We start from the raw sequence: 24,153 nt of genomic DNA on the forward strand, positions 1-24,153 counted from the left end.
AGATCAACACCTTCATAATTAGAAAGGAACACGAATGGCTCATTACCATTACAGAACAAACAGAAATCTGCAAGTGCTCCAGATTTCAAAATATTCATCAGAGCATTACTCTGGCACCTAAGCTTTGTAATAGTGGGCTGAAGGAATGCTGTACCATTCAAACAACAAACAGCATTGACTTTTAAGGAACCGTGCAGCACCCACTTATCAAAACACACCAGCAAGCACAGTTTACATTGGTGGGGAAAGCAGTGAGAGAAGAGATGTTTATGTCCATGCAGATACTCTGATTTTTTATAGCAAGGTTACACAGCCCATCCCAGTGCAATGCACCCTTGCCCTGCCACAGACCCTCCCACCTCACCAACCTGTTCTGTTGGAAGCAACCGACTCAGTCTGCGACACAAGGCGTTGGGGCAATGGAGCCTCGAGGCCTGGTATGAGACTCTCAACAGCTACGTCAGGTTTTCCTTTCCAAATGTGCAAAACACCAGTGCAGAGGAGAATCCAGAGGTTAGTTTGCAAGACACCACAAAAGTTAGAACTAAGAAGGCAGTTGTCTGAATCCTTTAGCAACTCATTGATCTCATTGACACCTGTCAGCTACATTGGCAGTGAGATGCTGAAGTTAGACTGATAGCAATTTAACCATTAGAAAAGATTAAGAAACTAGCGTTCGTTGGCTTTGAGCTTTTCTGTTTTCTTTTGGTGCGTGTGTGCGCAAATTGAAATATTCAAAAGGCTGAAATTGAAGGCTACTAATGCCTGCCCTGCAGCTAAGCACAGGACCTGGGGCTGGGCAAGTAACCGCAGGCTTTTGCAAGGACCTTTTCCAGAAAAACAAACAAACAAACACACCACCAAACAACCAAACAAAAAAAACCACTGACCTTTGAGGAGTGTCCTTGCAATAGAGGTAACAACAGATCATTAACAAACCCACTGTGGAGCCCTTAGTATGTTCCCAGCTAAGCTTGTATAAAGCCAAGATTGTGAGATCTGTTTTTTCATTTTGCAGTGCTCAGCAAAGCAAAGTTTGTAGTCCCCAGTGAGAGGTGATACATTTTTAGAACTTAACATCTTACTGAAAATACCGGTCCCCAGTACTGTTGAACACTGACATCCATTATGGATGGAGATGCTTATAAAGGCTGGACAGAAAGATTTGTTTTCGTATAATCCTTAAAGGAAGGGGGACGGACAGAGGATGACTGTCAACACAGTCACAACAACCAGGTATAATGCTAGTCTGGGTCTCTTCCTTAAGGACCAAAATTAAGGTAACGAGTCAAAAAGTGAAACTGAAGAACAAGGATGCATTCCAGTGCTAGGATCAGAAATGGTCTAGCTGACCAACGCAAGAGATCCATGAATATTTTTGTTTGCGTAGCAGTCAGTCTCTTTGTGACTTGTAGGATCATTATCTAAGAATATTCAGACAACTGTCAGAACTACAAGAGGAAGAAAAGTCTTACAGTTAGGTGACTCATTTCCTACTTTTGCATTCAAAGCTACAAGGTTGCAACAAGCCAGCCAAGAAACCCTGGCTTGGACCCAAAACTGAAAGAGCCACTGATTGCAAGTTATTGAAGTCTGCAATCATTAGTTTTTAGTTTATTTGGCAAGTGGGTCAAAATATGGTTCTACAACACTGAAGCCTTCACACTGTCTTGGAGCCTGTTGCATTTGGGCTCATCACAGCCCAGCACGTTTACTCTCACAATATGCCCCAGAGCAAACGCTCACTTCCTCCTCCTGCTGAGGGCCGATGACAGACAGGCTGAGTGCCAAGGCCACAGTCATACACACAGTCTTTAGAAGAAATTGAGAGATTTTTTTTTTTGCATCTTCTTCGGTCAACAATTACCTCTCTTCTACCCATGACCAGAAGAATACACAAGGCCCAACCATGCCTTATTATCGTGATTCTCATGGTTTCCCAGAGAAGGCAGATTTGTCTCTGTATAATCTGTAGCTTCCTATCACATTGCATTTTGCCAACATCAGCAGCTGTTTTCAAAGCCCAACAGGGTAAACACGCAGAGTTATCATGCAGGACAAGGCATGCCGTGTCAGACAAAGGGAAGGAGGTACCCTGAGTTTATTGTTACCATTCACAGCATCTGACGTGCTACCGAAGGGGTCAGCAAGAGGCAGGATATCAGGGAGCAGAAGCGCAGTCTCAGGAGATTTGAGCCCCTCAATCAGTTTTTCTGGGTTAAGCAGGAAAAGGAGGATGAAATGCAAAGAAAAACAACAACAACAAAAACATTAATTTGGTACTCAGTTCAGTGGCTTATCACCTACTATGTCAGCCTACTATGTCAGTGCAAATAACACCACTCCTTAAAGAACATCTTTTCACTAACAATCAAATAATTTCAAGACAGGGTCAGCTTTCCATCAGCTGGCTACGGTCATCTAGACAGCTGAGATACACTAGACAATCTAGGCACACTTAAATATACCTTAAGTGTGGGAGACAGAGGGATTTGGACAACCTCTTTTTGGTGGTTTGTGGGGACAGGACAAGGGGCAATGGCCAAAAAATGGATCACTGCAAGTTCCACACCAACATGCAATATAATTTCTTCACGGTGAGGGTGACGGAGCACTGGGACAGGCAGCCCAGGGAGGTTGTGGAGTCTCCTTCTCTGGAGATGTTCAAGGCCCCTCTGGACGCCTACCTTGGCAACCTGCTCTCAGGAACCTGCTTTGGGAGGGGAGTTGGACCTGATGATCTCTGGAGGTCCCTTCCAACCCCTACAATTCTGTGAGGACATCCACAACCACTATGCACTGCTCTCCCTAAGAAGCCACTGTAAAATAGCATACGGTTCATTCATTTCTATGTGAAGCACAATGGTGGCCCCCTGAAATCCTAATAAGAAACCCAATTCCTTCTCACCCTCATATACTCGGGAGCTCTTCATTTGTGTTAGTCTTTATCTAATGAGAAGAGGGACAGATGATCAGAACCTGGAGCCATGTTTACAACTCTCAAAAATGGAATACTTAAAGCGCTGAAGATCTCAAGCAAAATCAGAAAACACTGAGACACTACAGTACCAGACATCAGAACCTGCCCTCATGTTCAAGAGCTGTCTAGTTACCAATTACTCATTTCAAATATCAGGTTTCAAAATCAGGTATGTCATTCGCAGCTACATGACTCCCATGGTTTCCATTATCCATCATGCAAAGAAATTTAGATTGCCTGTGTAAAAAAAATTAATCTCAATTATTAATCTGGTGGATGAGTGACTTTGCAATCAAAGTAACCAGGTTTTCAATACCGAGCTTAATTATTTAGCTTCACAAAGGTTTACTCATCACACAAGAAGATAAGGGATATTTTCAGAATTTGTCAGAACTAATCACCTTCAGTAGAGCAACACTGATAAAACTTGCTCCATATGGACAAATCTAATCACTTCAACTTGTTAAAATGACTACATTTATAATCTAACATTAGAACGATCTATCATATGCCACAGCTATGCCTTTAAAACATTTTTACATCTGTATTTATGTTTTGAGTTCAAAGGCTAGTATTATTTATTATCCAAAGAAAACATGCTTATAACTGTGCAAAAGAACAGGCTCTGGAATACTGCTGCATAAAAGACTTATCACACTGAGAAAGCCAAAGAACAGCTTAAGTTATACTATTACGTACATGATAATAATATTGATCTTTTATATTGCCCTTTATAAATAATAAAACAGCCTAGTGGCTTTGGAACTCCTTATTCAAAACAGGACAAATTCTACTCCCCACAAACAACTTCACAAGCCAACACATTAAAGCAACCAGAGGGGGTAAGAAAATCTAAAAAGGTACCCAAGAGGCAGCCATTATATAAGTAGAAGCCCAAAGAAGGTCAGCTGAAAAGGAAACCCTAACAGGAACATTAGTCCTGAATGCACTTGAAACCTTCCCATCACTGTGAGGAATATATATATATATTTTTTAAGGTTGGATTTGCAAAAGAAAACATCCGCCACCTGCAGTGGTATCATCCATGGCTTCTCACATACACGATGAGGGACTCTTTCCTCAAAGGAACAAGTAGGCAGGAAGCAGGGGATTGGCAACAAAATGTGATGGAGATACCAGAGATGTCAGATGGCTCAAACAAAGCAAAAAAAGAACGTTGAAGAAAAGGTTGGAGGTCATCTCAGGCACAGCAACCACAAATTAATGGAGTTTTTGATTCTTGGAAAAGTAGGGGGGGTAGCAGGACTGCCACCCCAGACTTCCAAAGGGCAGACTTTGGCCTGTTTAGGAGACTGTTTGGTGGAGTTCCTTGGGAGGCAGTCCTGGAAGGCAAAGGAGTCCAGGAAGGACGGAATTCAAGAAAGAAGACACAGCAACAGGCTGTCCCCATGTGCCAAAAGATGAGCCAGCATGGAAGAAGACCATCCTGGCTGAACACAGAGCTGTGGCTAGAGCTCAGAAGAAAAAGAAGGTTTATGACCTTCTGAAGAAGGGGCAAGCCGTTTGGTAGGTCTACAAAGATGTCTTGAGGCTGTGCAAAGGTCAAAATCAGGATGGCCAAAGCCCAACTTAAGCTCAGTCTGGCTACTGCTGCTGAAGTCAATAAATAAGGTTTTTATAAACACATAAACAAGAAAAGGAAGACTAAGGAGAATCCTCATCCTTTATTGGATGGGGCAGGGGTGGTGGGGAAACACTGACAAGAGATGAGGATAGGGCTGAGGTACTTAATGCCTTCTTTGCCTCCATCTTTAACAGTAAGACCAGTTTGTTCTCTGGGCACCCAACCCCCTGAGCTGGTAGATAGGGATAGGGAGCAGAACAAAGCCCTCATAATCCAAGAGTACACGGTTAGTGTCCTGCTGCACCACTTAGACGTACACAAGTCTATGGGGCCAGATGGGATTCACCCAAGGGTACTGAGGGAGCTGGTGGAAGTGCTTGCTAAGCCGCTTTCCATCATTTGTCAGCAGTCGTGGCTGTCAGGGGAAGTCCCAGTCGGCTGGCAGCTAGCAAATGTGACACCTGTCTACACGAAGGGCCAGAGGAAGGACCCGGGGAACTACAGCCCTGTCAGTCTGTCCTCAGTGCCGGGGAAGCTCATGAAGCAGATTATCTTGAGTGCCATCACGCAACACATACAGGACAACCAGGTGATGAGGCCCAGTGAGCATGGGTTTATGAACGGCAGGTCCTGGTTGATGAACCTGATCTTCGGTGACAAGGTGATGTACTTAGTGGATGGGGAAAAGGCTGTGGTCTACCTTCAGTAAGGCTTTTGACACTGTTTCCCACAGCATTCTCCTGGAGAAACTGGCTGCTCGTGACTTGGATGGCTGTATGCCTCACTGGGTTAAAAAGAGATTGGGTGGCCGGGCCCAAAGAGTCGTGGTGAATGGGGATAAATCCAGCTGGAGGCCAGTTGCAAGTGGTGTCCCCCAGGGCTCAGTACTGAGGGCAACTCTCTTCAGTATCTTCATCATCTGGACAAGGGGATCGAGAGCATCCTCATTAAGCTCACAGACAACTCTAAGTTAAGTGCCAGCATGGATCTGCTCAAGGGTTGGAAGACTCTGAAGGAGGATCTGGATAGGCTGGACTAATGGGCAGAGGACAATACTTCGAGGTTCAACAAAGTTAAGTGCTGGGTCCTGCACTTAGGGGACAACAACCCAATGCAATGCTACAGGCTGGGGAAGAGTGGCTGGAAAGCTTCCCGGTGGAAAGGGACCTGGGGGTACTGGTCGATAGCCAGCTGAACATAAGCCAGCAGTGTGCTAGGGTGACTAAGAAGGCCAATGTCATCCTGGCTTTTCACAGAATCATGCAATCATCAAGGTTGGAAAAGACCTCCAAGATCATCTGGTCCAACCACCCTTCTAACATCAACATCACCCACTAAACCATGTCCCTAAGCACCATGTCCAACCTTTCCTTGAACACCCCCCAGTGACTCCAACACTTCCTGGGCAACCCGTTCCAATGCACAACTGCTCTCTGAGAAGAAATGTTTCCTAATTTCCAACCTAAACCTTCCCTGGTGCAACTTGAGGCCATTCCCTCTAGTCTTATCACTAGTTATCTGCGAGAAGAGTCCAACTCCCAGCTCCTCACAGCTTCCTTTCAGGTAAGTTGGGAGAGAGCAATAAGGTCTCCCCTGAGCCTCTTCTTCCCCATTTCCCTCAGATGCTTCTCACAGGACTTGCGTTCCAGACCCTTTACTAGCTTTACTACACTTCTTTGGACACATTTCAACACCTCAATGTCTTTCCTGTAGTGAGGGGCCCAAAACTGAACATAGTACTTGAGGTGCAGCCTCACCAGAGCTGATTTCAGGAAGCTGTATGAGGAAGAGTGTGGCCAGCAGTACTAGGGAAGTGACTGTCCCCACGTACTCAGCTCTGTTGAGGCCGTACCTTGATTACTGTGTTCAGCTTTGGGCCCCTCAGTACAAGAAGTACATCAAGGCCCTGGAGCATGTCCAGAGAAAGGATACGAAGCTGGTGAAGGATCTAGAACACACGTCCTATGAGGAGCAGGTGAGGGAGCTAGGGTTGGGTGGTGCTGGAACAGGCTGCCCAGGGCAGTGGCTGAAGTCACCATCCCTGGAGGTCTTCAAGAAACGTGGAGATGTAGAACTTACTTGTATGGCTTAGTGGTGGGCTTGTCAGTGCTAGGTGAAAGGTTGAACTAGAAGACTGTAGGGGTCTTTTCCAACCTGCATGATTCTATGATTTTAAGAACTGATTTTAAGATGCTAGGAAAAGACAACACAGAAAAGAAATGTGGGGACAAGATTACAGGGAACATGCTCGAGTCTTTTTCCCAAAAGGAAAACTGAAAGGTAACAGGTATTAATCCAGAGTACAGTTGACTTAAAGAGTGCTTTACATTAAGTAATCCAGACAGCAAGGCACAGGACACAATTGTGGGAGAAACATGGACTGTCTCAGAGTTGTGCAATTACAGATTGGGTTTAGCTCCTGCTTTAAGATGAAGTCTCTAAGCTATGAAGTGATACATAGGTATGGAGCAAATGTACTTACATTTTAGAAATTTAGGCCTATGATACTCCCTTTAGAAGCAGATTCTTACAGAAGGCCTGTTTCCAAACGCTCAGGTTGATGCAAATGCCCTGAAAAGCTGCGTCTTCAAAACCACATATACTCTGCCAGAAATCATTCCTTTTATGATCCCATTCCCAAATATCTTGCTCCTTCAAGTCTCCCTCCTTCAATCTTACCTTTCCAAATACAGTTTCCTTCTTTTCCCCAATAGTGCAGATTGAAACTGTCTCTTGGTCAGATTCATAGGAAGTAACATATTGAGCTCAGACATTGTTTAAACAAGTAGAAATTACAAGAATAAACATGTTATTCTTCTCCCTTCTAGCCCCTGGACTCAGCCAACTTTATGCAAAGCTTTAGGCTGACAGTGGTTCTTTGTCTTGTTCTGTTAGTTCTCTTTTTCTCATTTCCTTCATTGTTGGTTCTAATCTGACAACACTTCTACAGGTAGTTACTTGACTTCTTATTGCATGATTAAAAGAAACTTTATCCATCTTGAGTAAGGCTGAGAGGTTCAACAAAAACAAAAGGCATCAGGATGAATGGGAAGGGAGATAACCAAAGTAACAAAAAAAAAATCATATACTTCTGCCTATTTTGAGGTTTAGTGGTTTGTTTCCTGGGTTTCTGTTTAGTCTATCATCTTGTACCAATCCATAGGGTTAAGACAGAATAGAGGAAGAGCAAAGTCACTTGAAGCAGTGGGAAAATGACGTTTAACTAGAAGTTAACGGATAGTTAGTGATGGCCCAGGGAAAACCATGATTCTGCATTAGGTAATAGGAATACCTTCTCTACAGTTGTTAGGTTTGGTCTCTTTAGCACAGCACACTTATTCAAAAAGACATGTGCACTAAATGAAGTTTTTCAGAATCCACATCCAGACATTCCTAAGTCCAAGAACAGCACATGCCTTTGCAGTGACATATAAATTCCACTCTTAAGTCTCTGCCCTACAAAAGCTCCGATGATAAAAGCAGTAACTTAAGGCAGGTATATTCTGCACACTAGACTGTTTCCCTTTGCATACAAATTAGGCAGCTTCAGTTTAATTATATACAGCTCTTGAGAGAAAAACTAGGCTCTCACATGATACTGAACAGAACTGGGGATCCTGCTACCAAAGGAATTATCTAGCAGAAGTTTCTCTTTTCTCTAATAGAGAAAAGAGAAAAGCTGCTTCATCTTCAAGTGAAGTAATGGTTGAGATGGACAGAAGCCAACAGTGCTAAGTAATTTGAGTAAGAAATTCAGCAGTGCAAGAAGGAAAAATGGGGATTAGTGATCTCCTTTCTATTATCTGTACAAATGCACAGTTCCAAGTCACGCATATATGAAACAATCATAAATTGCTGAACAGATTCCACCAATAAAGCGAACAGCATGCTATGCGTATCTGCCATTTGTAGAAAGGATGAACGATACAGTCTTGGGTCCATGTACAACCTGAAGAACATCCTCTCCCATCTGCCATCCCCTTAGCACAGATTTTCTACTGCTGTAAAACCAAGAGATGTTTTGTCACTGCAGTACCAGTTTCTTGTGACTCCCAGGACATGCAGGAACACAATCACAGGATGTGATTTGGAAACAGTCACGATGCCAAAGGAGGTCAGTTATACAGCAATTAGCAACATAACAAGAAATCAAGAAATAGCCTCTTCTATACTGCAGTTTCAGGATCCACTGCAACTAATTTTGTGCATGTATAGAGCTATCACTGGAGCTTAAAAGGACAAAGCACATTCTGAACCAGTCACCATGCTGTTAAATTCAGGATTTTGCAGTATCAGAGATCCTCCTGCCTCGTATAGGCATATCCAGACAATTAATATGTAAGCATATGAGTAAGTCCAAGGATAAACAAAGTTAAGAAAATATAACCCCATTTAAAAAAAATTACACAGCTCCTGAAGGGCTTTCATCAAACTCCAGCTGGGAAATGTCATTTATTTGGTAACTGTGCACCCACATGAGGCATTGTGTCAGAGGCACCCTCATCCCCAGTTAGGCTACCGAAAGTCTGCCAGAAGCTTTCCAGGTCACAAGAAAAGCAAGCTTGATTCAGGTACAGGATCAATCTGACCTTTTGTACTTCATTTTCTATTTTTTTTCTTTTTTTTTTTCTTCCTGTTTTCACTCATGACAGGATGGCAGCAAGTTTGCTACAGCTTTGCATCAGCTAGTAAGGATGCTGGCTGTGTAAGCAAGATTCTTTAACAAATCTTAAAGAGGTATCTCTGTTTAAAAGAATGCAGAAGGCATTAAAAAGAACTCCCTGTCAGCTGTTCCAAGAGCTGAAGCCTAGCCACTTTCACCTAAAAGCCTGCAGTATGTCTCACTTCATTCTTAGGTTCCCAGTCCCCCACAAGTAAGAAATTACTGCCGGTTTCCCTAGCACAGTCAAAATGAGCAAAACACACTGCAGAAAAAGAAAAGCAAGAGTATAACCTACAACTAACAGCTCTCAGAGGCTCCCCCAAATGCAGACATTGGTAGCTTCTCGAGCCTGAAAACCAAACCACTTCCTTGGGGAATGAACACAAGAACTTTTCCTCTGATTTGCACCAATATAAGAAGGATGCAATACCATTTAGCATCAGCAGAATTAACTCCGAATTTTTATCACAGGACAAGAAAGCAAGATCAGACCCCACACACAGATCAAGGAATAAGGCCTTGGACAATTTATTAAAAAAAAACATATCTTTTTTCTTCATTCTTTCCAAATCATGCACAATTTAATTTGTGAGGTTTACAATTAGTCAGTTTGCACAGACTTTGCACCTGCAACACCACCACTGCCAAAGACTAAGTTGGCATGCTGCATCTATACTTGGTGATATACCTTTAAGCAAAGTATATGCAGAAAGCCTTTTAAGAAGAACTACAGTGATGAAAAAAATAATCAAGAGACAGGGGAGGGAAATAGGTTTTTAGTTAGAGCAGGCTATTAGAAAGAACAAAGATTCCCGAGAGACTTGCAAGTTAAAATGGAAACGGAGGGCAAAAGCCTGTCATATTTGGGTAAAATGCCAAACAATCAAGATGCAACATCTCAAAGCCAAAAGATGTCCACCAGCCAGGCACTGCACACAGTAAGAACGTTACTCACTCGTGTACTGCAGAGGAATAGCAAAAAGAAAGACAATTCAATAGAGAACACAGCAGAGTTCTTTTCTTCGGATGGCAACTGAGAAAGAAAGACAAGGTTGTAAAAAATGCTGCCAAGTCAACTGTGCTGTGAGTGGGAGGGCAACTTACCAAGGAAGGTATAGATTAGTAACTCAGGAAGATTTGTGCCTATTGATTAATCGAGTATTAAAGATTAAAGGAAGCCTTGCACATTATTCAGCCACAGAGAACTTTGACTAATCAAGGGAAAGCACTGAACTTCCATTTTCCTAATAGATTTTCTGCCAAATGGAATTGTTTCTTATATAGCACAAATAGAAAGAGAAGATAACATAAGTAACATGCTTTGAAAATACATATATATACACATTTATGGACACACATGATTTTGTAAAAATCATAGAGAACAGTCAGACATTTCAGTGTTTCCTTAAGAGATCAAAAGTGAACAATTTTATTGTTTCAAATTAATAATATTCAAGTTCTATAGTGTTTGTCAAATGTCCCCTCCTGCCCCGATTAAATTAAAACCCAGACAGAAACAACACTAGAGACAATTTACACTCATTTAGTTGGGGTTCCAGTGGTCCACTGGCTTTATTACTCCAAATCATCAAAACACCATAGTATACTGTCAGTTAATAATACAGCAATTAATTCACCAGGAAACTAGCTGAGTAGCACTCACTTTGCAACTTCCAAATACAAGATGTAAACTCAAATTGTTAGTACCCAACAACACACTCATGCGTGCCTGCAGCAACCTGAAGCCCAGTCAATGTGTCATTTTGGAACAAACCTTCTCATTAGAATTCAAGATTACTTTTTTTTTTTAAAGCCACTGCAAACAGCCTGACATAGATTGGTAGAATTACCTTCTCAGAATTTGTGGGCTTGGGGTAGAGGGGGTTATTTTGCTGGTTAAAAACATCAGATATTTTCTGCCAAACAAGAACCCTACTGCACTGGCAATATTGGTCCCGTTAAAGCAGCTGAACTTGAGTGTTTTGACAAAGATGTCAGTGATATGAGTCCTAACTCATGCTCCCAAATGCTAGAAACTGAGAGCTTTAGCAATCTCTCTCAACATTTCATGATTCTTTACACGTTTCTAGTTCTTCAGCCATTGTAGTAGCCTGAAACTCACCTCCAGCTTCCAACCTAGATGAAAAAAAAAGCTTAAGAGAACCTGTTCCTGAAGGTCTTACATTAGAAGACAATGAGGAAAATAAATATTCCTGTTTTGCTTAAAACACCTATTTTTGAAGCCAACTGTATGTTTAGCAGGAATGGACAACAGGCCCGTACGTTTCTGATAGGTAGGGCTAGGAAACAGGCCAAGGGTGTGGATATAAACATTTTGTTTTGAAGCTGCACTGCAAGTTATGTACTTCTGCAGTTCTGAAAAGTATCCTTTTCTAAAATGCACACAAGTCCATGGGCATTTGAAAAAAAGAAAAAGACAAAAATAATCCTCAAAGTGCTTTTTAAAAGCCTCAAAGATCCAACGTGATGATGATTCTTTAATAAGCAACACTGTTTGTCTTTTCATCAAAAGCACGAATATCCAGTCGTGCCCAGATGGCACAGGCATGCTTTCTTGGCCTGTTTCCTTCCTCAGCTATATTTGCATGTTTATTTAACTGTGCTGGACAGGGAATTTCTCTTATCTCACTTTCTGTTATGGCCAAAAAAGCACTGTGGAGGCTGCTTTGTGTTGCTTTTCTTCAAACAAATAACTAACTCCACTTGTCTCTCAGCTGTAGTTAAGACATTGAATTGTTGCAGGAAGTGAATGGTTGTGTAAACATGCAAAGAATGACCTATTTTAAAGAGAAAGGGGTGTTTCGGTAGGCAACACCACAGAAAGACCACCAGCAGCACCCTGCTCGCACAGTCTCAGCCTGCACATGAATCAGCATGGCACAGCCAGCAGCACAGGCGGGTTTGTTCTCTGGCCAGCAGCAGGGAGGAGCTGAGCTCTCTTTCTCTCTCTCCTCTCACACCGAGGTGCTCCTGCTTGACAGCTGCTCCTTGCTTGCGCTGCCAAGGACCCACACCCACCACCACATCTCTCTCTGCTCCTGCAGAGAAGAGAGAATAAGCCAGGACTGATAGTACAGAGTACCTGGAGAAGAACATTGCTCTGGGACTGCAAAGGCAACCCCCCCCCCCCCCCCAACAAAACCTCAAAACAATTGGAAAGAAATATTTTTGGCGATATCTCAGAGGGCATTTCACTGGCTCCACCCTTCACTTACACAAAAAACTTTATCTGAGCAGATGTTTCTAGATAAAGAACATCAGGAAAGGCTCTAGATGTATCCTAAGAGATAACTTAAAGGTGCAGATAATGATGTCAAGACAGCAAGCATATCAGCATGTTCAGTTTCAGCAGTTAATAATGAATATACGCTAAAACAAGCATTTGCATGCTCTGGGTCAAACCTCATTAACTATTTCTGGAGCCCATCCATACCATCAGAAATAAAGTCAAAAGAAACAAAACAACTACACACAAAAAATAGACACAAGACTATTCACAGAGTGGAGTCCCAACTACTCAGAGAACAATCTGTTGTTAAGCTTCACAACTCTTTAATTTCAGGTCTCCAGAATACCTGGTGCATAATTTACCCTCCCATGCTTGCACAAGCTAAATGCGTATTGATAAGTATTAAGTAGCCACACAAAGCAGAAAAATTACCATTCTGATCAAATACTCCGTTATGATTAATCAGCAGTGAAGCCTGCAATAAGCTTATTAAGGACTCGGCTCACTTTCCTACATGCAAAGGGAAAAATGTTTTCAGCATGAATATTTAAGTCTTCCTTGTTTTAACAGATGTTTTGCTGTGCTCTTACGAGTTACAATTCCATTAAGAATTGTAGCCATTACACAACAGAGAAGGAGAAATATATTGAAAAACATTCTACTTCCACTTTATTATTGCCCAGAGCTGGTATTTCTGCCCTCTGTAGGGTGCTACATTTCCTCCTCTCTAGGAACATTTTTACTGAAAAAGCCCATTAGCTGTAACAAATTAAAACCAACCTCCTCTAGGATTCTGTGCATCTCCTACACCACAATCCACAGAAACAGCACTGCCTGCTAGAACCTGCTGTCAAAGGTTTGTCTTTCCTGGGTGTTTAACTGACTCCACAGAACCAAAAATGTGATCTTGCTGAACCAACGACATCTGAGCAGTCATACTTAAAGCTGTGTCTGTTGCCTATGGCTCAATACCGACATTCTTCTCCATTTGAACATATTTAGGCTGTCTGGGGATGGATCCTATGGCTATTCACGTGTTAAGCGCTGTTTACTTATTTCTCAGGAATCTGTTACAGAAAGGCTTGTCTTTCCATCTGTGCATACTGAGGAAAGGTAGGAAAGCACAAGGAGGTAGGTCTCCAGCCAGCATTCAAGCAATGCCACCTGCATCCTCAGGTGCCAGCAAAGGGAGCAAGTTTGTGGCAAAAAAGAAGCTGAGCTCTCAGTCAGACATCAGCTGTGACAGGCTTAGAGCACACAGAGCTGATCTAAGCTGGCTCTGTATGGCAAATAGGAAAAATATCAAATAAAAGCCTCACTTATGCCTGTATTAAAAGCCTTACTGAACAACACTGCTCTTGTAACCAGGAGGTACAAGCTCATGCTTTTACTTCCAAAAGGGCTATCCACAGTCAAAAAAAAAAAAAACACAGATGTAAAATGTTGTCAGAGCAATGGGATTTGCAATCAATGTTTTTCAGAATATTTTTATTTCTGAGAGAGAAAGAAAATACTTAGCAAGCGTTTAAACATAATTCTGCTGCTTTTGTGCTAAAAAAAAAAAAAAAAGGCAGCTTAGTAACATGCAATAGGAGATGCTGGCATACTAAGAGCCATAAGTCAGTCCCAACCCTACTGACTCAAGGGGCACAACTAAAAGAATGCCTTTCACATCCACGTCCTCTCTGCTCACCGTAGGGATGTTCTGCACAAGGCACACAGTACAGGTAATGCAGGCAAACAAGCACAAAGGTCACACAGTTCTGCCTGACAGATTGAAAACCTGAGTCCAAATTGATGAATTTTTTATTTTTATTGTTTAATCTTTTCTGTTTGATCTACAAGCTCAGACAAACCCTCTCAGTTTTCAAGACTAAGGATAAGCCTGAAGCTCTCACCCTTGAAAACAATCAAAACTTTCATGAGCTTCTGGTCTCATCAAATTTGATGTTTAAGAAATTAAAAATCAGATGTCTTCACAGCAATTTGCAGGGAGCCAACAAAAACAGATCTCTCACACACCTTTGCCCCTACGGAAGCAGATCAACATAACTCAATAGCACTGACACAGGCAGGCAAAGAGATTTGCCAAAGGTTTAGCATAGGCTTGCAAAGATATGCGACCAGTCTGGGACAAATCTGTGGGACAAGCAACCTGGCACTACAAAAACTGCCAACAACTACTTCTTCCATTATTCACACCCAAGGGTGGTGCCAAAAGACAATTCCTTTGTGGTGGTTTCTGTACCACAAATAATCTCAGAGCTCCTGCAGCTAAGGCTGTGACTGCTGCTTTGTATGATTGCACTGTATCAAAATGCAGTAGGCAATAAAGGAAAACAACCAGCTTGGTGCTTATCCGTTTACGTAGAGCACATCAGCAGAGAACTAAATAGTAGCCTGGGCTGTCAGTCTTCAAGTCAGGAAAACCAGCACTTCACTAGCATTCAGGGAAAGATTTAAAAAAAAAAAAAGTGTACAATCTGCACAAAATCTTCTATAGGTTCTTTTCAAACTAGTGCCAGGCAGGTCAGCTCCCAACAAGCGCTCACATAGGAGAGAGAGGCTGTCATTAAGTTCTGTTTCACTTATTCAAATACTGAACTTTGAGAAAACTCTTTTTCAGCTGTAATGCATTTCTCATACTATTTGAGCATTAATCAGAATGAAACAAGCCCACCTAAACTACAGAAAAAATAGACTTTTCCCCTGAATCACTTAACTTTTCATGGAGAGATGTTATCTTTACAAATACATCCCTTTGAAGCTTGGGTGCTCTACAGTCCAACTACCAGTGATTCGGAGCTTGAGTTGAGGACAAGGGTGAGGTCTGTAACAAGAACTTGTCCTCGGGATGGCTGACAAGAAGGGACCTGTTGCGCACATTCATGTGAGGGTTTAGAGAAACTTCAAGATAAGAATATTGCCATATTCCATATCTTACTGATTTGCAAATAAGCTCCTAAGCACTTACATAATCTTGTGCTAAAAAGTGTTGGCTGCTGCAGTCAGAAATAACCATACAGGAAAGACTTTCAAGTAGAACTGCAAAGTAAATGGAAATAGCTACCAACTGCACTAGAGAATTTTGCCAAATCAGAAAAGGTTACATGTTAACTTGTGCTTCAAATGAAGCACGCTTTTGCAATAGGCTTTGAAAGCCAAAGAAACACTGACTCTTACAGAACAGAAATATTAACAATAATGAAAACTGCAATTTCAAAGTTAGACTAATCTGAAAATGGTTTAGATGAGTACTAGTAAAGTACTTAATGATTATTTTTGGTTTTGAATATTGAACCTTTAAAGACAGCAACATAGTTGGTATTAGAAGCCACCTGATAGCCCTTGGGGCTGCCATGAAAACCAAAGGCACTTGTGCTTTGCACTGCCCACCACCATGCAGATGCATAGCACGTTCTGACACTGAACATCATCACTACCACTGAGTTCAGCAGAACTTGTCAGTGCCCAGCACTACTGACAAAAGCCCAGGGTTTCAGGTGTGCCTAGAAACAGAACTGTAAGATTAAGAATACAGAACTAGCAACAACAATCTCCCCCCATCTCCATAAATTCAGTTTAATTACCTGGTGTGTCAGATAATGGGAGAGGAATGAAAGGATCAGGCACAGTCAGAAGAGGAGGGCTAGTGTCCAAATTCAGAATGTCTTTCGTTTTTTCGGCTGGTAGCCATGAAGAGAAAAGGCAAAGTGAAACAGGAAAGAGAGAAAAGCAGAAAGGATCAATCTTAACTCTGAGACACAGCTCAATATTACAGAGTCCAAGCTATGGCATGACAACACACTCAAAACAAGTTTATATTGCTAGGGAAAAGGAAAAAAAACAAAAAAATATTAACATAAATATTAACATATAGATCTCCAACACAGTTTAACCAACGGATCTCAAAATATTCCTGGAAAGGAAAGTACCATTATCTTGATTTATAGGAGAACAAAAAATGAAATACCTTGACAAAAGACCAGCCCCCTTGTTAGGCCTCTTTTGTCTGAAATGAGATACAGCATCTAGCATCAGAGAGGCTTAGACAGGCTTGTATTTAAGAGGAAAGAAAATGAAAAGGGGTAGAAGTGTCCATCCTAGTGCGAGCACTGAATTTCCAAAGCACCTTTCTATATCAGACTACAGGACAGGAGAGTCAAGGGGCAAATTTTAAAGATAACTACTAAAAGAATTGAATGTACTACAAGATCCAGAAAGCCCAGAATGTGTGGGTGCTTCTCAAACTTTGCAGAAAGCATGTTACAGCTGAATCCAGGGCTGCTGTTACTCAGCATCACTCTAAGAAGGTTGACAGAACATCATGAACTGTTCACAGGACAATGAACTGGAAAAAACTCAGAGCAACTGCCTAGAGTGCTCTTGCATTGTGGACTTCAACTACTAAACTCTCAGGTAAGAGCCAATACTACCAAACTCAGTTATAAGCTTCTCTAAATTTCTCATCATGTACAGAAGCAAATGTAAATGGATTTGTGTCTTCTTGTCCCTTGAAGAAGACTACCACGATTCTTCAGTCACTTCCCAAGGATTCTTTTGCCAGCAGTTGGTCTGCTTTGGTGAGGAAGTATCAAACGGTTGCATTTTTCACTGATGAAAATGGCTGCATGAGACAGGAGAGCACTTAGGGCTGCTCTAAGCAGCTTGCTACTACTGTGCTTGCCTTCACCATTTACCATGTTAATTATGAGACAAACTGCTCTTCTCTAAGGATTTTTCCTGCTCACTCCAGCTTCTGTTATTCTCTTTCTTCATTCTGTGGCAGAGATACTATTATTCTTGCTCCATACAGCCTAACATTGGTAGGCAAGGAAGATACTCCACAATGTCTGAGCAACATCTGAGTCCAAGCCCCTTATTGCACACTGCACATTTTACTCCCAGTAGTGAGCCATGTGGTGCTTCAACGTATGTAGCTTTCTTGTGAACTTCAAAGGTTCACTAAGTTTCTTACCTCATCAAAAGCTCCACTTCTGCCTATAGATGATGCACCCTTACTCCACTACTCAACTGTGACAAGTCTATGTGCCCTTGTTTGCTGAGGAGACAACCCTATCCTGAAGTTCTCAGTGCCAAGACCCTTTGTATTTGTATTTTTGATACACTTTGTATCAGTTTTACCTCCTTTCAAAGAAGACATGACACAGAATTGCCACTTTTCAGCAGTGCTGTCCAAGGCATTGCCCTACAGAACATACTCCAACTCACCTGTTCCAGCAGTGAAGGTAGAAGGGCCACCAAATGCATCCGGCTGAGTTGCAGAAGAAGCCGGCTGGAAACCCAGAATCAAGTTCTCTGTGGAACTTCCCATCTTTTCTGGAGCTTTTCCTGAAATGCCAGACGCAGTTTTAGGGGAAAAACTTCCATTCCAAATGTTGTTTACTTACCTATACTTTTAAGAAGCTATTTCAGTTTCTGACTTTAGACCTTTCCTGCAAATCATTACTTGCAGATCAAGCAGAATTTATACTGCAGCTTCTACAACTGATCAAGGCCACAGTAAGAGCAGTTAGTACCTCTCCCTTTGAGGACCACAGAGGACAGGGGCTGAGACAGAACATTGGAAGGTTTTAGCTTGTACAGGTACAGCAGACAGTGACAACATGGGAGCACCCCAGCAGCATCTGACAAAGCATCATTCCATGCCACTTTCCATTTCGAGAGCAGGCTGGCATTAAACTACCTCCATGAACTTACCATCACCCAACTTTGCAAAGTCCTTATTCAGCAGCTCCTCAGCTGTGAGTTTGGAGAAGTTATCATCATCAAATGGATTCCATGTGGAGACATCAGGTGGGTTATAGACATTCTGCTGTGAGGTCCTTGGGGAACCCGAGGGCGTAGTGGAAGCAGATCTGGATGTGATCATCCCAACCAAACAGTCATTAATAATCCATCTGAAACTCTCTGGCCAGTGCTATGAGCCTAATCCAAGCTACTGCATTATAATTACTTGCTACTTAAAGCACTCAGTGTAAGGTATTGTACTTGCATACCCAGAACACTAGGACCAGCAAGCCTTATCTACTTGTAATCTGTTTCAGCATGCTGATGTCAAAGATTAAAACAAGCATCATAAGCATTCCATGCAACACAATTTTCTGCAATGTCCATGTGGAGGCTTCCTGCCTGTAGATACTATAAGAACAAGTATCAAACGCTCCTGCAGAAGGTCTGGTGCTATGCAGCATGCATGAAGCATGCACCAGGGTTACTGGTGGAACAGCTGAAGTATGAACTTTTGTAATCCACTTGAAGGCCCCATTTGCTTATGCCTTTTGTGAGAGCAGAAACACTCAAGAGGACTTCTGCCCTTGAGGAAGATTTTCTGTGACATTCTGCCAAGCCCTACACTGTGGTCTTGGGAATGCGAAGACTTGTACTGCAGAGTTTGCTGTCTACCTTCACCTCAGAGCTGAGCCCAGGAAGTCCCCAAAGAGCCTCATGTACCCCCCACCTTTGATACCAACTGAGCAGCCACCTACTTGGACTTGTTGAGACTGGCTTCAGCAGCAGCTGCCTGCAGGAGCTGGGTAGACTTGCTGGCTGGGACCCCAAAAACAGCACTGTGGGTCACATCACTCAGAATCCTCCTGTGTCCTGCACGCTGTGTCTTGGGGGAGGACGGAGGGGTGAGAGAACCCAGCTTCTGCCCCTGAACTGCTGTAGGTGGTGTGGTTTGAGGTTTTTGTTGTTGCCTTATTTGCGCCTGCATCTAGGACAGAAAGCAAAATGGTTATGATCTTTGTGAACAACTGCCATGATGGAAAAAAGGCTATCTTCTGGAGGATCTGACCTCAAAGTCATAAATCAGGAATAGTCTGGAGGGAAATTAAGCAAACGACAACAAAAAACAATACCACACCAAAACAACAATTAAGAAGCAACTAGGGAGGTGGAGTGCTGGCAATAGCTAGTCTATAGAGTTTCAGCATTACCACAGTTGCACAAGAGGAAAACTCTCTCCCCTAAGGTCAACTGCCCTCAGAAACTTGATCAAGGGTAACGAGGCCAAAGTCCAGTGTAGACCATAGAAATCAGATCATAGTGTGCAGAAATTTTGCTATACAGACACATAGAATGGAACAAGGTGAAGGGTAGATAGTGTGTGGTTGGGTTCAGTTCCTAAAGGAGTAGATGATTTCTGCAAAAAAAAATAATCATGCAAGAAACTTAGTTTTCTACCCAAGCAGGAAAAAGCAAGGACTCAAGGACCCTGGGAGCAAAATTTGCCATTTTCATGTGCAGAAAAAAAAACAAGCATGTTTGGCTTAGGTGTAAACCATGAGTCCAACTACAAACCCTCTGAAAACTTCAAGAAGTTTCTCAAACCAATTTTATCTTTTCATTACTTCAGTCTTGTTTGTGTTAAAATCATAAACCCATAAATACTTTTGATACTCTTTTCTAGTTATAAACAACATCACTTCAGATGCAACTTAAAAAAATAAAATTAGTATCAGTGAGATAGCATGATCCAGCCATCGGGGGGATTTAAAGAGGGGAAACCTGGATGCAAAGAGCAGAAAGCTGTGCACGTCACCTCTACTGCCTGGATACTAGAGCTCCCTATTCCCCCTTCAGTAGCATCACAGGACATTTTCAACCAAGGAAGATGGATGCAAAACTTGGAAATACCTAAGAGGGCAATGAGAAAAGAGTTACATTTCCAATGTGATGCTTAACTACAGTGGGGCAAGGCAAACAAGAGGTTAGCTGCCTTGCTTTTTATCTGGCATTTTCAGGCAGACTAATTCAGTGTGGCTGAGAAGCAAGCTGACCCGACTGCTTCCGATGCACCCACCTTATATCTTGATATATAGGTCACTGCGGAACAGTACATTTGGTGCTGAGAAATAAAAGGGCAGTGCCAAAATCTCCACAGAAATGAATGCAGAGCTTATTAAGCTGAAGTCCTGCAGCATGAAAAGGTTTTGACAGGTAACTTGGTATCTTCTGCTCAGAGAACCTGCTCTTTTAGAGACTATATCCTACTATTTTTTTTAAAATGACCCAACCACCACTCTTCTTAGTGCTACAGGAGTAGAAGTCTCCAGATGCACCATTTATGATGAGTCTTCTGGGGGTGAAGGGGATGAGGCTAATTTCAGTCCAACTGATTTAATAAAAAAAAAAAAAAAAAAAAAAGGAATATTTTTGTGCTAGTAAATCAGAGCAAAATTCTTTAGAGATGCACTTGAGTACTACATGTCAGGCATTTCTCCCTTAAAAGGAACAGGGCGATAATGGGCTTCATCCAAAATCTGTCCAGAGTTACTGACAACTCACTCAGATTTTAACAGACTGACTTGCCCCAGGTCATTCAGCACATCAGTAAGAAGACCAGAAACACAACAACTCCTATCTCATCAGCTGCTAACAAGCAGCTCAGTGCTGAACGTTAATATAAAAGTGCATGTGTGAATATGACAAAGCCTTAAGACAACACAGAAAAAGCAAGACGAGGAAGGTTTCCCCAGCTTTGCTCAGGTCACTTGCTTAGAGTTTTATTAGTCAAATTAATTCATGATGTCACTTCAAAAGAAGCATACCCAAGAGATGAATTAGGTCCTGAATGACTGGCAACTCATGAAGCAAGCAAGCAAACATTGATCCTTAGTCTGGACTCAAATATTGCATAGCTGAAGGTCATTAGATACTGTTTGCTTCCTCCCAGGCTCTTACCACTTGTTCCTGCTGTGGCGTTGGCTGGGCCGCACTTTGCTGGGTCTGTGGAGGTGCTGGAGTCTGTTGCTTTTGCTGAACTGCTGCTACTGCTGTCTTCTGCTGCATTGCTGCCTGCTGGGCCATCATCTGCTGCTGCTGTTGTTGCTGCTGCTGGTAGTAGTTCTGCATAAGCTGCTGCTGTGCTGGCGCTCCCTGCTGCATCACTGGGAACTGGGAAACAACCAGTTGAGATGCTTATTGCAAACTGGGGTGGCCAGAACTCAGGGGCAAGCCACAGGACTGGGTAAAGCCACTGCAAGTGGCAAAGCAGTAAAGGTTGTGACGGATTGAAGACCACCTGCAGAAGAGCGGTGGAAAATAGCCTGCCAGTCTAATGGTAGATCCTTTCTGTGTTACACCTGTCTCTAGTGGGCTCCAATGGCACACCAGAACACTGTTCTATGGTGTTCTCCTTTTCCCATTTTTTATTCCAAACCTTTCTCCAGGACCGTAAGATTCACCACCCCTTTGCTTCCAACATTAATATGCTTTAGCGGTGATCTGTGCTGACATAAACACTTCAGTTAAGCACGCATCTCTTACCTAGACAAATCCTAGGCAATGGGATTTATCTAACACACAGTGTTTTCACAGGCCTCCCTAACACCACTATCTACCACACAAACAGACCTGACCATTAAAAAGGAATGCCAGGTTTCTTATATTACAAAGAGCAGAAAAGAAATTGTACACCTCTACTCATCAGTTAAGTGCTGACCTCAAGACTTTGAAATACTTTGAGCTATAAAAGAAGCAGTGCTGGCTAAGGTTTTATATGTGTGCATGACAAAAATATCTCAAGGCCTTCTACACTAACAATTCAAAATACCAGCCTTGTTTAAGCAAGGAAAATCTTGCTGAAGAACTGGAGATGCATTGGAAAACACCTAAAAACTATGTATAAAACTACCCCCCAAAACACAGAAGTAGAGGACCTGATATAAATGTAAAGATGTGGTCCTGCAGGCCTCTAACATAGGAAATAATGCAACAAACACGGTCATGTTTCTTTCACCTGCTGAGCTTGCATCATCTGTTGCTGCTGGTAATATGCAGCCTGTTGCTGCTGCTGCTGCAGTAGCTGCTGCTTCAAGAAAAGCTGCTGTTGGTGTTGAGGTGTGGCTTGTGGCTGAGCAGAAGGGACTTGGGGCTGTGCCTGTGATGCCTGCTGGGAAGCTGGAGCTTGTTTGGCTTGTGGCTGTGCCGGAGTCTGTTGAGGTGCTGCCTTTTGCTGGGGAACACTTGCAGGGAGGGAAGGCTGACCACTGCCCAAGGCAGCAGGCCCTGCAACTGACAGAAGAAAACAGATCCATCAGAGAGATCAGCACCACATCGCAGCTATACACAGTGCCTGTCAGGAAGGTACTGCACATACAGGAGTCTCACCTTGTGGTTGAATTGCTGCTTGGCTTGTGGGTCGCTTTCTAGGTGTGAGGGCCGGCTGAATGGGTAAAATTCCAGGGTTGGGTTGTGTCTGTCCTGCTTTAGGTCTCTGGCGGGGTGCTATGGACGTCTCTGTTGTAGGAATGGGATCTGTCAACCTACAAAACAATGTAACAATTAAAATGAGAAAAACACCAGCTGGAGCAGTAAAAGAAGTCCTTGTTAGCCTGAGAGCTGTTACAAGCAGCACACAGTATGGGATAAACACTCATCCATACTTCAGCTGGAAACGTGATAAAATGATAAAGGTGAAATGGTTAGATGCATCCAGATATACCGGTCAACCCTTCCACAAAACTGGAAGCACAGTAAAATTTAATGGATGCACTCACAACAATTAATCCAACACAATCATTTTAATCATTTTGCCCATTGTGGTGTCTTCTCCTGGCAGACAGTGGGAACTTGTCAAAATCACTCAACTCAAATACTTACTACAACGTACTGTTTAAAGCCACTTAGAGTTTCAGATGAGCAGATGATGGTTACAATAAGGATGCTTAAGAGCAGCTGATACCTTTGGGCAGAGTTGTCTGAATTGGCATCTTTAGAAATACCTTAACTTTAGTACATGTATCCCAGAATCAGGTCACTGGACCTCCTCTGATCCTTGCTCAACATTTGTTGTCCCCCAACAGTGGACTGCAATAGAGCCAAGAAGCTGGGTATTATCGCCCCCTTCTGTGTCTATGTTTCTGTGTTAGATATCAAGTTGTTCTACCAACGTAAGGGTAGCCGTGTTCAATTATAAAAAGAAACTCCTGGGCCTGACACAGGAGAAGAGATGCCCTATTTCAGAGTCTGAAAAAAAAAAAAAAAAACAAACACCACTTTTGGAGTGCCCGCTAATGTAATGCTTTGCAGTAAAATAAGGTTTAAGTTTTGTCCAACAAAATTTATACGTCTCATTACAATACCATAAGCAGAACAAGCAGCAGCAGGAGAGAAGAACCACCACAGCAGTACAGTGGTTTTTCCACTAATTAGGCTCTTCAGATGGAGGTTGCCTGGGCTTCCCCTATAACCACTGAAGAAATTATATGGCTCATGCAGAAATCACAGCAATTGCACACAGTAATTACTGGGTCAGGTTATCATCTGCTGAGGGTCAAACTCAAACAGCCGTAGTCCCTGATGCAGTTTCTCAGAAGACTTGCATTTTTTGGGCTAGTTCCAGGCCCACTGCAGGATAGCGGCAGTCTTTCTCCTGACTTTGCTCTTAGGTACTTTGGGTACTTAACTGCCTTAAATGAATCTGTTGTGTCATCCATCCTAAGTGCCTGATAGCAGCAGAAGCTCATGCGATGCCTTCGGTACAAAAAGTCTAGCTGTTGAGTCGTGCTGAGTATTGCCCAAGTCCCCTGTCCTCAGACACGCAAATTTCCAGTATCTGCATTTTCTGTCTTTCAGATCAATGGATATTTACATCATTGAAGCAGAAGCCTCGGGACTGCAGCGTTTGTCTCAGCGTAAAAATGTAA

The 24,153-nt window shown here is 42.6% G+C and overlaps 1 protein-coding gene across 27 annotated transcripts in view; it reads right to left on the minus strand.

The window, feature by feature from the left end:
• AAK1 (AP2 associated kinase 1) overlaps positions 1 to 24,153 on the minus strand; it is an 89,589-nt gene that overhangs the window by 19,780 nt on the left and 45,656 nt on the right. For 5 of the 27 annotated variants that reach the window (XM_038167072.2, XM_038167077.2, XM_038167076.2 and 2 more), the window contains exons 11-19: positions 22,616 to 22,770; positions 22,245 to 22,519; positions 21,188 to 21,400; positions 18,988 to 19,217; positions 18,200 to 18,357; positions 17,711 to 17,830; positions 16,069 to 16,164; positions 2,112 to 2,213; positions 369 to 470 (exon numbers count right to left, since the gene is read on the minus strand). In XM_038167072.2, the coding sequence (XP_038023000.1) occupies positions 369 to 470; positions 2,112 to 2,213; positions 16,069 to 16,164; positions 17,711 to 17,830; positions 18,200 to 18,357; positions 18,988 to 19,217; positions 21,188 to 21,400; positions 22,245 to 22,519; positions 22,616 to 22,770 (1,451 nt within the window). Of the gene's footprint in view, positions 1 to 368; positions 471 to 2,111; positions 2,214 to 10,183; positions 11,365 to 11,411; positions 12,288 to 16,068; positions 16,491 to 17,710; positions 17,831 to 18,199; positions 18,358 to 18,987; positions 19,218 to 21,187; positions 21,401 to 22,244; positions 22,520 to 22,615; positions 22,771 to 24,153 lie in introns of those variants that run through there. The other 22 variants (XM_038167075.2, XM_038167081.2, XM_038167079.2 and 19 more) reach the window with 12 other exon arrangements.

Source organism: Anas platyrhynchos, chromosome 23, assembly GCF_047663525.1.
Source record: "Anas platyrhynchos isolate ZD024472 breed Pekin duck chromosome 23, IASCAAS_PekinDuck_T2T, whole genome shotgun sequence".
NCBI classification, from domain to species: Eukaryota; Metazoa; Chordata; class Aves; order Anseriformes; family Anatidae; genus Anas; species Anas platyrhynchos.